The sequence below is a fragment of the Cricetulus griseus genome, chromosome 9 (assembly GCF_003668045.3).
Source record: "Cricetulus griseus strain 17A/GY chromosome 9, alternate assembly CriGri-PICRH-1.0, whole genome shotgun sequence".
Lineage (NCBI taxonomy): Eukaryota > Metazoa > Chordata > Mammalia > Rodentia > Cricetidae > Cricetulus > Cricetulus griseus.
Genome location: NC_048602.1, coordinates 10,782,693 through 10,800,026, shown reverse-complemented (window position 1 = coordinate 10,800,026; position 17,334 = coordinate 10,782,693). Strand labels below are relative to the sequence as shown.

At 55.4% G+C, this 17,334-nt stretch overlaps 1 protein-coding gene across 1 annotated transcript; it reads right to left on the bottom strand.

The window, feature by feature from the left end:
- Positions 1-6,765: 6,765 nt before the first annotated feature.
- On the bottom strand, positions 6,766-15,196 carry Kptn (kaptin, actin binding protein). The gene is made up of 12 exons (XM_027431059.2): positions 14,900-15,196; positions 14,442-14,524; positions 14,238-14,322; positions 14,100-14,154; positions 11,938-12,013; positions 11,767-11,840; positions 11,075-11,184; positions 10,922-10,999; positions 10,181-10,256; positions 8,882-9,017; positions 8,625-8,795; positions 6,766-7,125 (listed from the first exon to the last, which is right to left on the bottom strand). Exons 1-12 carry the CDS (start codon positions 15,120-15,122, stop codon positions 7,000-7,002), a joined length of 1,293 nt encoding a protein of 430 aa, XP_027286860.1. The 5' UTR covers positions 15,123-15,196; the 3' UTR covers positions 6,766-6,999.
- Positions 15,197-17,334: the final 2,138 nt, after the last annotated feature.

The following is a 17,334-nucleotide window of genomic DNA, read 5'->3' as shown; positions in this document are numbered from 1 at the left end:
GGAGGGTGGTGGAGTCCTGAGGGGAGGAGCAGAAGATAAAAGTGAGTGGATCAGATGTCTCCCTGTTACTCAAAAGGCACAGTAAGGGGCTGGGGGCTGTGGCTCAGTGGTGGAGCCCCTGCCTAGAATCCTCCCAGTGAGGGGCTGGGGGCGTGGCTCAGTGGTTGATAGAGCCCCTGCCTAGAATCCCCCAGTGAGGGGCTGGGGTGTGGCTCAGTGGTAGAGCCCCTGCCTAGAATCCCCCAGTGAGGGGCTGGGGTGTGGCTCAGTGGTAGAGCCCCTGCCTAGAATCCCCCAGTGAGGGGCTGGGGGTGTGGCTCAGTGGTAGAGCCCCTGCCTAGAATCCCCCAGTGAGGGGCTGGGGGTGTGGCTCAGTGGTAGAGCCCCTGCCTAGAATCCCCCAGTGAGGGGCTGGGGGCGTGGCTCAATGGTAGTGCCCCTGCTTAGGGTGGGGCTCACTGATAGACCTCCTATCTAGCATGCAGAAGGCCCTGGGTTTCATCACCAGCACTGTCAAACAAGGAGACTCAGGGAAACACAGAGATTGCCACATGGACACCCAGAGGAAAAGACACAGGAATGCCCAGGACAGAGGGGCCTTGTGAAATGCTAGGAACATTAATGAATCAAAATACCCTGAGAGCTCACAGCGGACACACACTCTATGATCCAGCAGCTCTGTTCCTAGGATAGGCTTACAAGCCCGCGTCACCCAGGAGAGCGTCTACATCAGCTTTGTCTGTAACAGGGCCAACCTTGAAGCCACCCGGAGGCCCCTCAACAAGTAAATGCGGGAACAGCAGTGGACTAGTATACTGCCGTAAGCTGGGAAGTGAAGACGCGGAGGAACCAGACCCTGAGACATGGTATTGAGTGAAGGACGCCAGGCACAAGGAACACCGTGAGGCCTCTGTGTGAGCCTCGAGCTGGAGGGCAGGAGTCCACTGGGCAATTGTCTTTCCAATTTGGCCCTTGAGGGGGCTGTGGTTGGTTCTGGGTCTGAGTGGCTATTTTTGTCTTTCTGTGTTTATGCTATACTACATTTTATGTATTTGGGAAGGGGGTTGGCCAGTGTGCTGAGGCCAAGGAAGAGGTGTGAAGAGAGAATGTATTCCACAAAGTTGTCATCTGACCTTACACATGCACACAATAACAAATTAATAACAAGCACCCGCGAGCGCCCATCCATCATCCTCTTTCTAGAACATTCCATGGCTCCAGTCTCAGAGGACTGTGGCCCCTTCCCTGGCCTGTATGACCCCTCCCTCTCCTTTGTCTGGCACTGTTCCAGCCACTCTACCCTCTGCGGTTCCTTGCACAAACCATGCAAGTTTCTCCCTGGGGACCTCAAGCCCTCTTCCTCTTTGGGCTTCTTCATTCTTTCATCACCTTCCCTGACTGTCCTTGCCCAGATGAAACACCCGGCCTTTTGGGGTAGGCGTCTTCCACTCGGTTCACAAAGTAGAGGGTCAAGGCTCAGAGAAGTGAGGTAATTTGCTCAGGTCACCCAGCATCCGCTCTCCCCAGAAGGGTGCCCAAGGTCTGAGCTCCCAGCCCCGCCCTCATGTAGCCATGGTAACCCAGTTGCCTATTATAGAGAAAAGGCGGGCCAGAGGAGGAGCTGTCACCTGAGCCGGCTGCCCTCTTAGAGATGCCTTGGGGGTGCCTCCAGCCTCAAGTCTCCAGGAATTTCCACCTTCCATGGCAGTCTGAAAAGTTCCTCTGGAAGTCTAACCCACAGCCTGCCCTCAGCTCACACCCACAGACCAGGAGCAGGCTTCTCTGGGGGAGGGAGGCAGCATGTTGGCAGAACTTCCCGAAAAGGAGTGAGCAGTGTGTGTGTGTGTGTGTGTGTGTGTGTGTGTGTGTGTGTGTGTGTGCAGGGGCGGGGAGAGGGGTGATTCTTAAAGGGCCACTGCACAGTTAGCCCCCCAGGCAAGGCCCCTAATGATATATTTAATTAGCAGCTCCTAATTAGCAAACACTCAGGCATAATTATGAACCCACCAGGATCCCAAGCAGATTCCCCTTTGCCTTTCCCTCCTCCCTCTTGGGCTTTTGGGAGAAACAGGGAAGACCCAGAAAGTCAAGAATCCATCTAGCCACATCTAACTGCCTCTTTTTGGGGAGGGCAAGATCCCTGGGAAGTTCTCCAGGAAGACCAGGGTCAGCGGACTAGTGTTTGCCTGCCCAGGGGCGGGCTTAGCCAGGCTATTCAGTCCCTTTTGCTGTCACCCAGATTTTCCCCATCTCTCTCTCTCTCTCTCCCTCTCTCTCTCTCTCTTTCTGGGTCTTGGAAGAGGGACCCAGGAGAGAAAGTACTAGATAAATATTTGTGAAACTCATGGACAAGAGGCCTGGAGCACTGTCTGTCTGTGGCTGGGGCAGCCACACTTTCTGCTCCGGGCTTCCTCCTCTGAGCCTGGAAAGCTAATCTGGGTGTAGACCCAGGGGCAAAAAGGATCAGGCTGAGTCCAGGAGGAGCCAGCGGGGCAGATGGTAACATCTCAGGGCTTGGAGGCAGGGGCATCCCCAGCCTGGTGGGCTGGTGGCCAGCTGGGTTAGTGGTGAGTGAGTGTCCTGTTCTGCCTGGCCTGCCTCTGGGGGATTCTGGGAAGAATCTCCCATCGAGGCAAGCACAGCAGAGTGAGGACCTGGGGTGTATCCTGACTGCTGGGGGCTGCAATGCAGAGTGGGAACACAGAATCCAGAACACACACACACACACACACACACACACACACACACACACACACCGTCTGTCCCGTCCCTCCCTTAGCCACACAGCATGCACAAGGTTGCGAATTACAGACAGGTAAATTGAGGCTGGGGAGGGGAAGGAATTGGCCAAGACAGAGGCAGAACAGAACTGTGGGGTTAGAGGCGTGGGGCTCCTAACCCAGCGACCTTTTAAGCCATCTGGAGTTCCCACACGCCTGCCACACAGGGCGGGGACCTTGTGGGCACGCCAAAGCTCACCCCAGCTCAGGCCCAGGTGTTGGCCGGCACCTCGCCCACCTTCCCCAGAGCCCTTCCTGAGGGAAGGGAAGCGTTAGGCTGAGTCCCCGGGAGATCCGCTTTCCCACCTAACCTCGCAGGTGTGAGGCTGGAGGGATGGAGGAACTTCGGGAAGGACCTGTCTAGCCTGACCTTAGAGCAGTGCCTAGGAGTATGGAAAATGTCGCAGAGTTGTCCAAGGGATGAATGGACAAGCAGTGAGAGATACCGAGAGTTAGACTTTGGAAGGACTGGCCTAATGTTACTACACAGGTTAGGCTGTAGGCAGGACCAGCCTCAGCCTGCCAGGCTTGGGAGGGTGGGGAGACCTGGGCTAAGGAGGGGATGAGGAGCCCTCGGGGGCACCCCAGGCCCTCGGGGGAGTCCACACTGCGGGGGATCAGCCTCCTCCAGGTCCCCGTGCACCAGGGGCGGAGACAGAGGTGTGTGGGTGTGAATTGGCTGCAGGCAGGCACCGGGAGAAGAGGGGAAGAGGCAGAGAGACCCGGGCGCCCAGAAGCAGGCAGGCAGGCAGGCAGGCAGACAGACAGACAGACAGACAGACCATTCACATGGCGCAAGCGAGAAAGCCGGGCAGCCGGGACTGGGAGCCGGAGCTCAGGGAGCCCCCCGCACTTGACGACGCAGCGCGAGCCTGGGTTCCCGCAGCCCCGGGGCTCCGGGGCGGCCACGCTGGGCTCTTACCTGCCGTGCGTGCGTGCGGCCGGGCCGGTCCCCGCTGGGCCGCCGCGGTGGGCGCCTCCGCCCGAGGAGGAGGAGGAGGAGGAGGAGGAGGAGAGGGAGAGGGAGAGAGAGGGAGAGGAGCCGGGGACTGAGGGAGAGCAGGGAGGAGGGAGGAGAGGGGATGCAAGGAGGGGGACCGGGGAGGGGCCGGGAGAGGGCGGAGCCCAGGGGAGGGGGCGGGGACAGAGAAGCTGAGGGTGGGGGAAGCAGAGGGAGGAGCCCCGGGGAGGGGGGCTAGACAGGAGAGGTAGGGGAGCACAGCTGGGGGGGGAAGGGAAGGGGAGGAGGCCAGGGGAGGGGGCGGGGACAGAGGAGATGGGGCGGGGGAATCAGCGGATCCGACGGATTGGGTTGAAGGAGGGAGAAGCCGCTGAGGGGAGGGATGGGCCTGGTGAGCCGGGGGTGGGGGGGGGAAGGACCCCCAGGAGGTGGGAGGGAGGAGACTAAGGAGGGGCAGGGTGGGGGGGACAGGGTAGCCGTGGGCAGGAGGACAGGGGCAGATTGGCGGAGGGAGGAGCTGGAGGAGGAGAGAGGGTGGGCACAGGGCTGCTGGGGAAAGGACCACCAGGAGGAGGAAGAGAAGCCAGAGGAAAAGAGGGAGGAGTCAGGGGAGGGCGGGGCTTATGGGAGGGAACGGGGGACCCGGAGCTCCTGCTAGGGAAACTGCGGAGGGAGGAGCCACTGGGAGGAGGCGTGGCCATGGGCGCTGGTGGGCGGAGCCACAGAGCTGGGAGGAGGCCTTGCAAGGGAGCAGGAGGGAGGAGCCCGGGGAGGGGCGTGGCCTAGGGGGCTAGGGGGCGGGGGAGGGGCCTAGACCGTGGGGCTGCAGGTTGCCCTGGTCTCGGGGTTCAGCACTAGAGGCCGAGGACAGCGACGGGAGGACTCAAGTGCGCGCACCTAACTGTGTCATCTCCGTTCCCCCCTCTGATCACACACAGGCGGCAGCATCCCGTCCATACAAGGGCCCAGAGATGCAGTCATCGCTACAAATAGCCACAGGCTGGCAGACCTGGGGGAAGGGGGGCAGGAATGTTGGGCAGCAGCTCTTCTAAGTTCACAGGCTCAGCCTGCTCAGGGAACCTCACAGAAGGCAAGGAACTGCCAACAGAGTGACCAGGTGCGGCGAGAACCACTCCCGAAGCCTCGACCCCGCCAAAACACTCTCCCCAACAACCCTCGGAGGTAGAGGTTATTAGCTCCATTTCAACATTTCAAAGGTGGGGAAACGGAGGCAGCAGGTAGGTATTGGAGTGTGGCCCCAGGCTCTGTATCCTTAACCACCGCTGCCTCTGGGCTGAGGACAAGGAAGGATGAAGGCTCCCCGGTGTGGTGGCACACCTCTCTGACCCCAGCACTCAGGAGACTGAGGCAGGAGGATGGTTGAATTCCAAGCCATCCTCATAGCAAGACTCCAAACAACACAATTTGGGGGTGGGGGTTGAAGATGTGGACCAGTTGGTAGAATGCTTGCCTAACCACGCACCAAGTTCTGGGTTCTGCCCTCAGTACTGTAAAAACTAGGCATGGTGGTGCATGCCTGCCATCCCAGCAATCAAGAGGCAGAGCGCGGGAGGATCAGGAGTTGAATGTCATCCTTGGCTAGAGGCCAGCCTGAGCTACATGAGACCCTGTCTCCACTCCCCCCTCAAATTGCAAGCGTCCTAGGAGTCAGTCCAGAGCCGAGAGTCCCGGGAGTCTGAAGACGAATTCCCAAGCCTACAGGTGGTTGAACACAACTAACTGCACTTGTGCACACCCCACCCAGCAAGTGCAGGCGTGCACACACCTCGTGAGGGTGCATGCACCACACACCCTCACCACCCCTCTCCAGGCTCCCTCCCTCCACAGGACAGGTGACAGGTGCTGGATGCTGGGCACAAAACAGTGCGGCAGGAAAAGAGGGCTGCCCCTGCCAGGAGCCGGTGCCCACTGCCAGCTCTGGCAGGACACTCTTGGGCCTGCTGCCAGGAGGGGGGGCAGTTCCAGCTCCCTGAGGCTTCCCACGCCTGGGACTGGCTTCATCTAGAGCTTGGAGCCTGGGAAGTTGGGAACTTGGTATCGGATCCCCCAAGACCTGGAGGCTGCTCAACTTTGCAGTGATGGGAGGTGGAGATTTACAGGCCGACTTCCCTGGTGGGAGTGACTGCTCTCTGCCCAACCCCACAAACACATGCCCCTCCAAGGAAGCCCCACCCCCAGCCTGGACTCACTCTGAAACTCACCAAGCCCACTGACTCCTAATTCTATTCCTGGTCCGGGGTTGGGAAGGCAACCCTTCCTGCTTGGCTACCTTCCTCTGGGTCTTGGGCTGGAGACTCTGATGGAGCCAGGGGTGGTAACTGCCTGTCTTGCCCCTCCTGGGCTGTTTAGCCAAGCTGTACTTCAGCGTGGTATCTCTTGTGGCCTGTCTGCCTTGGTCTAACTTTCAAGCCACCCTCACCAGAATCCATGCTCAGTTATGTTGTGCTAGGAGCTAGCCTTGGTTCTTGCCCAATCTAATCACTTTTTTTTTTTTTTTGAGACTCCCCTCCCCCTCCCATTGGAACAGTAACCTGACCATTTCTACCTCTGGGTTGAGGGACTCTGCAGACTCCTTACTACTTAACCAGAGATGCTGAAAAGCAGCCCAATTCCCTCAGTCTCCATGGGTTTCCCAGGAGACCACCAGCGTCCAACCCCCCACCCCCATCAGAGTTCTCACTTCCCTGTCACTGTTGATGGCTGCATCTGTGCTCCGTCCTAGGTGGAGACAATGAACCCAGAAGCCTCTGGCTCAGGGTGGCCTCAGTGGCATTTGTCTGGCACCAAACGTCCTGAGTTTAGCTCACCAGGGCAGAGAAAGGCTCCACAGCTCTCAAAAAATGCAAGCCAACCCCTCGCCTCCTCCATTGTAACTCCCTTCCTTTCCTCTGGGTCGATCTGGGACTCTCACTGTGGAGTTCCCCTCCTCAGTTCTTCGGGAGCGAATTCAGCAGAACTTGGCATACAGTAAGTGCTCAATAGATGCTTGCCAGGCAAAGGAAATGAAGACGGCCAGGACAGCTTTGTTGCTCTGCTTGTATAAATAGTCTTCAGGGGACCGACACCTGATAGGACTTGGGGGGGGGGGCTGCTGAGAACATTCTTTTCCCAATGGCTCAGAGGGGTGATCGGCCAGGGTTGCACAGCACACCAGGGTGGGTCAGGGACTCCCAGCATCCCTGAGTCCCAGGGAAGCACTCCTTTTCTGAGATGCCCAGGCCTGAGAAGAGGGAGTGCTCAGGAGGCTGGGGGCTCCTCAGGCCTGCGGCCCACTCTGTCCCCAAGGCCCTGCCGATGTTTCCTCTGCTCCACATGCCGACGAAGCCGGGTCAAGACCAGCTCCGAGGCCTGGATCAGGCTGTGCTGTGGGGACAAAAAGGGAGGGTAAGTGGAGATAGCCGAGCACATGCTAGACCATTCTGGGAGGCCAGGGGTTCAGCCACAGCAGGAGGGCAGAGAGCAGACTCCAGGGTGTTGGGTGAGAATGGGTCTCCCTGGTAGGGGTGGAGGCCAGACTCAGCACGAGGGGCTTGGGTCAATTTCCTGTGGGAAGGGCCAAGCTTGGACCTAAATGGAATCAGTGTGAAAGTGGCCAAAGCAAAAGGACTTGTGGGACAGCCTGGGCTACACAGTATGACTCAACCTCCCAGCCCCACAAGCTGGGTGGACACAGCACAGTGGGTCTGATACCAAGTACTGCACACATGAGTGGAAAGGGGGAAGGAAGGAATACAAGTGTAATCCGTGGGACAGACAGATGGCGCAAAATGACAAATGGCATTAGAGGAAATTAGAGAGGTTCAACTATCAGAGAGAAGCTGAGGTTAGGTCACAGTGAGAAGGACAAAGGTGAGGTCCTGGCGGCAAATGAGATGTCAACAGATGGAGGTCCATGCAAGAGTGTTAGGCAGGAGTTGAGGCTAGACCTCAGAGAGGCTCCCCTGGGCCTAGTAAGAGACTTTACCTCAAGAGGATTAAGATGGAGGAGATAGGGCAGGACACCTGAAATCCTCTGTGGCCTTACACACAGACAGACAGACAGACAGACAGACAGACATACCCCACCCCTGAAATTCTCCCTGGCCTTTACACACATACACACACCTAAAATTATCCCTAGCCTACATACATACGCACGCACGCACGCACGCACAGTCAAGTGTGACGTAGAAGTCAGAATCTTACCAGCGAGCTGGGGGCTAGACCACATGGCCAAGGGAAGATGGGAAGGGAAAGCAGGCTATGGTGGGAAACGGTTAGGCTGTATCTAAACAGAGATCAAATAAGCTGAAGGAGATCAAGACCAGCCTGGTGGCTAGCCCTTGGTTGGGGTAGACAACACGAGGAATGACCAACAGAATTTGGAAAAAATGCCTGGAGACTATGGGCCTCAGGTGAGAGTAAAGAATAGAGCATGGCCAGACGGCACAGGCCTGTAGTCCCAGCTACTCCTGAGGCTGAGGCAGGAGGATTGCAAATTCAAGGCCTGCATGGGCTACAGTGAGAGTATGTCTCAGAAAGTCAAGAGCTGGAGGTGTGGCTCAACAAGAATATCTGCCCAGAATCCCCCAGTGAGGGGCTGGGGGTGTGGCTCAGTGGTAGAGCCCCTGCCTAGAATCCCCAGATGAGGGGCTGAGGGCGTGGCTCAGTGGTAGAGCCCCTGCCCAGAATCCCCCAGTGAGAATCCCCCAGTGAGGGGCTGGGGGCGTGGCTCAGTGGTAGAGCCCCTGCCTAGAATCCCCAGGTGAGGGGCTGAGGGCGTGGCTCAGTGGTAGAGCCCCTGCCCAGAATCCCCCAGTGAGGGGCTGGGGGCTTGGCTCAGTAGTGGAGCTTTTTCGCTACAAATAAATAAAGGGTGGTACCTGGAGGATGTGCACCCCTTTCAGGGACACCACAGCCAGCTCCCGCAGCCCATCCCCAGTCAGGTCCACATGGGCCATGGCCAGCAGGGGGCTGGCAAAGGTCCTACGCCACAGTAGGTGGAAGCCTCTGCTGGCCTCAGGCGGCTCGTGGTACTTATAGCAGAGCAGTTCCTGTGGGCAGAGGGGTCAAGGTCACTGGGGCTGAGGAGGGTCACTGCAGGGACAGAGAAGAGTGACAGGCTCATCTCAAGACCCACCTGTCCATAGGTGGCCACCAGCACTTCTGGTTGTCCATCTAGGTCCACGTCAGTGACCAGGCCACAGAGGACACTGTCGAACTGGTCGCTGCTGGGCAGGAGAAGTTGGTCTTCCAGGCCCTGGTTCAGAAGGTCCCTGAGGGTCCCCAACATGGGGGTAAGGGAAGGTCAGATGGCAGGGGGCCCTGCCGCTTTCGGTTCTAGACTGTAGGTGGTGCCTGACTGGCTTCCCCCGAGGTCCAGACCCACTTCCCTGGAGCTAAGCATCTTTGTTTCCATGTGTGTGACTCTGAAGTCCCCACACAGGGCCAACCTGTCCCTCCCGTGCATGGCCTTGGGTCCATCCTGCAGACCCCATCCTGGATGCCCCACCGTGCTCCCAGGCACACACCCCCACCTGTGTCTTGCCTAAGCACCTGGTGCCTTACAGAGAGCATGGGCAGGCAGCTCTGCACTTGCTTTGACATTTTCACTCCCAACCCAGAGTGTGCCAGAGCTGGACGGAACCAGCTTGCAGGAGCTGATGATGGGAGTGTGCGCACATATGCTCGTACTTGAGTGAGGGGAGAGGTGGGGGTGGGGGTGCGGGGGCTGGGGTGTAGTTTAGTTGGCAGAGTGTGGCACGGATGAAGCCCTGGGTGTGGTGTCACACTCCCATAATCCCAGCACTCCGGTGGCAGAGGCAGGGGACTGAGAGTTCAAAGTCATCCTTAGCTATGTAGCAGGAGGGCAGCCTTGACTTCATGAGGTACTGTCTCACTCCCACCCCCAACACACAAAGCTGTCTTTACAATTTCACAATTTTGGGTGGCTTAAAATCCGAGATGGGCCGGGCGTTGTTGGCGCACACCTTTAATCCCAGCACTCGGGAGGCAGAGGCAGGCGGATCTCTGTGAGTTTGAGGCCAGCCTGGTCTCCAGAGCGAGTTTCCAGGACAGGCTCCAAAGCTACACAGAGAAACCCTGTCTCGAAAAAAACAAAACAAAAAATCCAAGATGGTGGCAATACTGACACCATGGGGTTTGCCAAGCAAAGCATGCCTAGGCCTTCCCGACTGAGTGTCTGCTGGCACCCCTGGTCCACCCATGCCAGGGGTGTGGTAACTTTAAGGGTAGGAAGACATAGCTACCCTTAACAAGTTTTCTACACGATCCAGATGCAGATGTGAGCACTCCTCCCCCCCCCCCCCCGCTCCTCTCTGATCACAGCACCCCTCCTGACCCTAACCACCCCAAGGGGTTGACAAGGTTAGACCACAGCACACAGGCACGAGGCTGAACTGCACACAGAAGCCCTCACCAGTACACGGCAGCCGGCTCCAGCATGCTGGCAACAAGCAGACTGTATCCTTCCTGCTGTGGGCTGTGCTCGGTTGCTATGGAAGACACAGGAGTTGGAGGGCCTATGGGGACAGGCTCTTCCTCACCCCTTTCCCTCCCTGCAGTGAAAAATGAAGGTTAGGCCTCAGGACAAAGACCCAAGATTGTGCCCTTCAAGGAGGGTTAGAGGCTGGACTACGAAATGACTGTGGCCCAGACATTAGACAGGTCAGATGTTAGATGAACATTTAAAACTGGAAAAAAAAAAAAAGCCTAAAGTTAGAACACAATAGGAGAGACGATGGTTAGACCAGATTTGAAGTCTAAGGTTAGACCACAGTATGAGAATTGGGGTGGGGACCCCTGTTTAGAAGGCAAAGGGCAGGTCAAGGCGGTCCCTGGGGATGGGGTAGGACCATGATTGACGGAACAGCTGTCAGTCAAACGGAGTGAGAAGACTGGGGTGGGGGTGGGGGCGGGGAGCTGTATAAGGTAACATGAGGAATGAAGGTTAGACCACAAAGGGGAAGGTGAAAGCAGAGTAAAAGTTCAAGGCTAGACCACAGAGCGGAGAATGAGCTAAAAGAAATGACCAGAGTCCCATCTGCGGCAGGGCTTATGGGCTGGAGGGGCTCCCCGGGAGGAGCGGGAGTGTGGACTCTCTGGGTGGGGAAAGCTGAGCCCGCAGAGTCCCTCTCCAGGCCTCGCGCAAAGAGCTCACCGTCGGGGCTGGACAGGCTGAACACGATCACTCGGGAGATGGGCCCATCCTGCAGAACTGTCCATGTCTGCAAGATCTCTGTGGAGAGCAGGGGCTCAGGGGTCTGTCCCCATCCCTGGGCTTGTCCCCACCCTCCCCAGGCCCGATCCTCACCTCGATTCTTCTGGTCGACGTGAGCCACGCGCACGTAACCACTCTGGCAGCCCAGAGCTGAGAGCCGCCGGGATGAGCCAGGCAGGTTTCGGACATCAAGCCAGAGGACACTGGTGGGAGCACGATGGATGGGGAGGGGGACGACAGACGGTAGACACCGCAGAGCACCAGCCCCATCTCTGCTTCCCAGGGGCACCCTGCCCCATCCTGAAGCATCAGGACCCTGCAGCCTGATTCTCTGGGGGGCCAGTCACTACCACTCCAGCACACTGAGCCCCACTGTGCTTGCCCTGGGGACATCCGCCCATGAGGAATTTTCTTGAGAACATGCTACCTAGCTGCCTTCTTTCTTTTTTCGACAGAGTCTCATGTAGTCCAGGCTAGCTTCAAAGTCACGTTACAGTCAAGGATGAATTTCAACTCCTGACCCTCTTGTCTCTACCACCTGAGTGCTATGGTTAGAGGTGCCTGGATTTTGTGGTGCCCTGCGTTATGGAATCCCGGGGCTTTGAACATGCTAGGCAAGCGTTCTACCAACTGAGTGACACCCCAACATGCTTCCTAGTTCCTCTAAGGTCGCCCTTACTGTGTATTGTACTAGAGGGTGACCAGATCTATCTGGCTTCTCTGCAGTCAGGGCCCTGGTCCCTTCTTTGGGTGCAGGATAGGAGGTAGGTGGGGTCCCCTCCTACCTACTAGTCAGGTTCGTGAGCTCTGGGAAGAGGTTTTCCACGGGCTGCTCCTCAAATTGATGTAGTTCCTCATTCTGGGAGAACGAGACCCACCCCAGGCTCTGGAGTAAGTCAACAGTCCCCTGAGCAGTGGGGATCTCTGCCAGACAGTGCCCAGCCTGCCCACCTCACCTCCTTGTAGAGATGGATGGCTGGATCATTCCCACTCAGGAGAAAGACGGTCTCCAGCTGGTCTCCAACCTGGACTCTGAAAGCAGAGAAATCTAGAATGTGCTAGGACCTGACCGGGGTTGAATCCCTCCAGAGATTTAGAAACGCCATTGTCAATTTATTTTGAGATAGGGTTTCATGTACCCCACGCTGGTGTTGAACTCACTATGTAGCCACAGCTGACCTTGCACTCCTGATCCTCCTACCTGGACCACTCTCACCCAGCCTGAAATATGTGTTTGTAAAAACAAAAACAAAACTTTGAAGCCGGGCAGTGGTGGTGCACACCTTTAGTCCCAGCACTTGGGAGGCAGAGAGGCAAGTGGATCTCAGTGAGTTTAAGGCCAGCTTGGTCTACAAGGCAAGTTCCAGGAGAGCCAGGACTGTTAACCAGAGAAGCCTTGTCTTGGGAAAAAAAAAACCCAAAAATCAAAAATCAAACAAACAAACAAACAAACAAAAAACTTTGCCGGCATGAACCCTAACGTTCAGAGACTCGCATGCCGGTTGCGTGGCTTGGTGTTCAGCAGACTTATGTACACCAACCCTTGAGTCCCATGGCTTCGATGTCTCAAAGCATCCAAGCGCAGGTGCTGGGAGACCTGCTATACAGCCCCTGACTGGTAGAATCTTCACTCTTGGAATGAGCCTGCCAAACCTCACAAGGGCTGATAAGATGGCTCAATGGATAAAGGCAATTGTCACCATTCACGATCATCTGGATTTGATCCCCAGGACCAGAGAGAGGAAGGAGAGCCCCAACCCCTTCGGGTTGTTCTCTGACCACCAACCCCATGCCGTGGGACCCTCTTGTATCCAAGTAAATATAAAAGAATTTATCTCAGGGATCAGGAGGCAGAGGCAGGTGGATCTCTGTGAGTTCAAGCCACCCTGGTCTACATAGTGAGTTCTAAGACAGTCAGGGCACATAGATTTTGTCGAAACAAAATGCTCAGCAAATAGCAACAGAATCACACCACCAGAACCTTTCCCTCTAGAACCCCAGGATTCTGAAGTCCCCCCCCCACTTTTTTTTCCTCCTCTGGTAGACCAGAACTGTTATAAATCTCCACCCTATCTCGAATCATGCAAATTCCTCCATCTGGAATAGTCTAGATTCCAGATCTGGCAGGGTAATGCTTGCCTGTAATCCCAGCATTGGAAAGGCTGAGGTGGGTGGGCGAATTTCAAGTTCAAGGCTGGTCTGGGCTATACAGTGAGGCTTTGATTCATAATAAGGTATGCACATACATGCACGCACCCACCTGGCCCCTTCCTCAAAAGCCTCATTTTTATAACTCTCACCTGCAAGACTAGAGAGGTTGGTCATTAGGACCTGTGGACCAAATCCAACTGAGTGACTTTTATAAATAAAGTTTTATTGGCACAACCCCAGCCAGTCATCCACAGTGTCAACTTCTGTTTGCTGCTCCAGTGGCAGAACTGTGTAGCCGTGGTACTGTCTGACTCTTCAAACTTAGCATTTACTAACTGAGCCTTGACAGAAAAAAAAAATTGCAAAAACCAAAATGTCGTCAATCCCTGTTATCAGTGGATTTCTGAATTCCTGGAGTAGAACGCACATGCTTTGGGATTCAAGAAACTAAAGATCTCCTCCATCTCCTGAATGCTGGAATTGGAGGCACCAAGACTGGCTTACTTGGTGCTGGGGATAGAACCCAGAGCTTTTGTGTGTCCTCCCCGAGTGTTCTACTGTCTGAGCTGCATCCCCAGCCTTCAAATGCATCTTCAAAAATCTCGGGACCTCAGAGCTTGTGACTCTGGAAAACGACCCCGGGTCTTGAGAAGTGGAGATCCGGAACCTCTGGAGGAGTTGAGTTCCCCTTACTCAGTTAGCTCTCTGGAGTGAGCTACCTGAGAGGTGGCAATGTGGTAGCTCCCTAGTCGTCTTGGCTGCGTTCACTCCGAAAAGCACCCTCAGAACGAGGTGGGTGACGGCAGGTGTGTGGGTTCTGGTCTGCTACCTACCCGTGAAACCTCACTTCCCGACGGGTCTTCCCATCACTGCTTGGGCTCCTAACAATACCTGTTTCCAACCCTTAGTCTATGAAAACCCCTTGGTTTTCCAGCTAGGACAAAAGCCTCAGAGGAAGACCACTCACTCTGCGTGGCACAACTGGAAAGGCGTGAACTGGAGTTCCAAATTCAGGCAGCTCTCTGCAGAAACGACACAAGCTGAGCCCAGCAGCACCGGCCGCGGCCGCCAGCCCAGCGCACCCTCTCCCCCAGGCTCCACTCACCTGCAATGGAGTCCAGGTTGTACTCTGAGCCAGGCTCATAGTCACAGTAAATGTTAAGAAAAGGACTGCCCTTGTCTCCTGAGTCCTAGGGGTGGAAACTGCCCTCAGGGGACGTGGGGGGGGGCTAGAGGCATCTGGAGTAGATTCAGGGCACTGGGGGGGGTAGACTTGGTGGGTGTGGACAGGTGGAGGGTGCTGGGGTACCTTTATGAATGTGATGCCCACAACCAGGCCCCGCTTTGGGGGTGACTTGTTGAAGGTGTCGATGGAGACGATCTCAGCGTCCACTGCGGGAGGAGTTCAAAGTTCACCCATCAGGCAGGTCTCCCCGCCTGCACCCCTGAATCACACTGACTTCCTCCTACCGCTAGAGTAAAAACTTGGGGTCTACCAGTACCATGACCTCTGACCACCAGTGTCACCAGGCTAAGCTTCAGGGATGGACCTGTGTATGGGATCCTAATGATTACAGGGTTTCTCTGTGTAACAGCCCTGGCTACCCTGGAACTCGCTCTTGTAGACCAGGCTGGCCTCGAACTCACAGAGATCCTCCTGCCTCTGCCTCCCGAGTGCTGGGATTGAAGGCGTGCAATGCCACCACCGCCTGGTTTTTGATTGGCATCACAGTTCCCAAACCCGCCCCGCACCACAGCGCCACGCACCGGGGATGTAGTTGAACTGCAGCTCTTTGGCCACGGGCCGGATTTTCTGTCGGAGGTCTTGGTAGCGGAAGCCGAGCACCTTGCCTTTAAGAGTGGCGGCTAGCAACTCCCCTCGCCCGTCGGCTCCTCCTGCCAGTCCGTACACGTTGCTCTGCGACGAGAACCGTGTGAAGCTGTCCTCGCGGAGTGGACAGGGTCCGGCCGCCACGGCCGCTTCCCCCATCCTGGCCCTCTGCGCTCAGGCCCGGCTGGCTTGCCGCTCTCCCACCTCCCGGGGAGCCGCGCACTCGCGCACGCTGATGACGTCAAGAAGCCGCCGTCGTTGCCCTCTACCAAGATGGCGCCCGTGGTCTTCCTGCGCCTGCGTGCTGCTCTTTCCCATTTCAGACCTAAGGAAAGGGTCTTCCAGGACTTGCCCCGCTCAGGGCCACTTTTTTTTTTTTTTTTTAAAGATTTTATTTATTTATGATGGATATTGTTCATGCTTGCACATCAGAAGAGGGCACCAGGTCTCATAACGGATGGCTGTGAGCCACCATGTGGTTGCTGGGAATTGAACTCAGGACCTCTGGAAGAACTGTCAGTGCTCTTAACCCCTGAGCCATCTCTCCACCCCCACCCCCTCCCCCGGGCCGCTTTTTAAGCGGTGTGGAAAGTAGAGTAAGAATAAAACCCTGGGCCAGGGAGGCAGGGTTATGGCGCACGTCTGTGATTCCTGCATCTGGGAAGTGGAGGCAGGTGGATCAGGAGTTCCAGGCTATCCTCTGCTACATAGAGTTTGGGGCGCCGTCTTGAGTACATAGTGTTGTGCCCAAGTTCTGAAACCCCGAAATCACCAAGAGACCCATTTTGATGTGCAAAAGCAGAGTCTTTTATTGTAATTTGGGGTTAGCTGGTTAAACAACCACAGTAAAAGACTCTTTTGCATCGAAATGCGTCTCCTGATGATTTGGGGGTTTCAGAATTTGGGCACACCACCTTATCTTTTTCCCTTTCAGAGACAGGATCTTGCTTCATTGCTTCGGCTGGACTGGTAATTTACAGATCAGGCTGGGCTCAAACTTGTGACAGTCTTCTTACCTCCGTGCTAAGTGCACAGACTCTAAAAGTAGCTACTCTTATTGTTTATTTATCTTTTTTGTTTTTTGTTTTTCGAGACAGGGTTTCTCTGTGTAGCTTTGGAGCCTATCCTGGCACTCGCTCTGGAGACCAGGCTGGCCTCGAACTCACAGAGATCCGCCTGCCTCTGTCTCCCGAGTGCTGGGATTAAAGGCGTGCGCCACCAAGGCCAGGCTGTTTATCTTTAACTTTTACTAGTGCACGTGTGTCTGTATGGACATGTGTACCACGTACCAGGTCATGTGATCAGAGAACAACGGTGGGAGTCAGTTCTCTCCACTATGTGGGTCCCAAGGATTGAATTCAGGTAGCCAGGCTTGGTGGCAAGTACCTTTACCCTGCTGAGCTATCTTGCTGGCCCTAAAGTACTTTTAGCTATCTGTTTTAGAGGTGTAAGTAAATTCCCTAAGACCACACAGATAGTAAGCAGCAGCTAGTATTAAACATGAATAAATTATAACTTCATACTTAAGCAATATCACTTTTAAAACAGTAGAGTGTATTCTCCAGGGGAAAGATCAGTTAACCTGTCCATCCTGAGACCCCTTGCTTTACTGAACATCCACAGTGCAGAACCACTCAAGACTGCACCTGGTGCCATCACCCTTTACAGAGTCCCTCACAAACTCCTCTCCAGAACTATGCAAAGAGCTTTACAGACAATGAGCCGAAAGCCCAGGGAGAGCAGGGATGTTTCTCCATGATGGAGAATGTGCTGCAAGCCAGGTGCTCCCAATTTCGAGGCCTTCAGGGGGCCTGGATTTGCCACTTCATTGTCACAACCAAACCTCAGCACCTGGAACACATGGCCTGATACAAAGCAGGCTCAGTAAACATGTTAAAAAACAAACAAAATGCTGTGAGTATTGTTCTGGAGTAGGTTTTAAACCAGGGTTGGTAACTTTAGGAGTAGGAATATGTGTTGCCTGCTATTTTGGGACCATTGAATAGTACCATAGCTCACTTGCCTTCCAGTGACAGGAGACAGAGATGGTAACAGCATTACTGGTGTTGTGGGTAAATTTTCATCTGTCACATTATTTTGTAAACAAAGTTTTGCTGAAACAAAAAAACAAACAAAAACAAAACAAAACAAAACAAAACCCGTCAACTCTGGGCCAGGCAGATGGCTCAGATGGCTCAGACGGTAAACTGGCTTGCAGTGTAAGCCTCACGGCCCAAGTTCTGTCTGAGGAATCCAGATTGAAAAAAGCCAGATGAGGAGATGCATATCTGTAACCCCAGGACTCTTAGCTTGGAGTACTCAATATAGCAGTATACAGAAGACCCTGCCTTGCCCAAGTCTTTAATTCTAG

Excerpts from the sequence above, each read along its gene's own strand:
- Kptn (XM_027431059.2), bottom strand. The coding sequence starts at position 15,122 with ATGGGGGAAGCGGCCGTGGCGGCCGGACCCTGTCCACTCCGCGAGGAC. Across the intron at positions 12,014-14,099 it reads TTCCAGTTGTGCCACGCAGA|AGTCCAGGTTGGAGACCAGC; the intron begins GTGAGTGGTCTT and ends CTCTGCTTTCAG. Across the intron at positions 11,185-11,766 it reads CTCACGAACCTGACTAGTAG|TGTCCTCTGGCTTGATGTCC; the intron begins GTAGGAGGGGAC and ends TGCTCCCACCAG.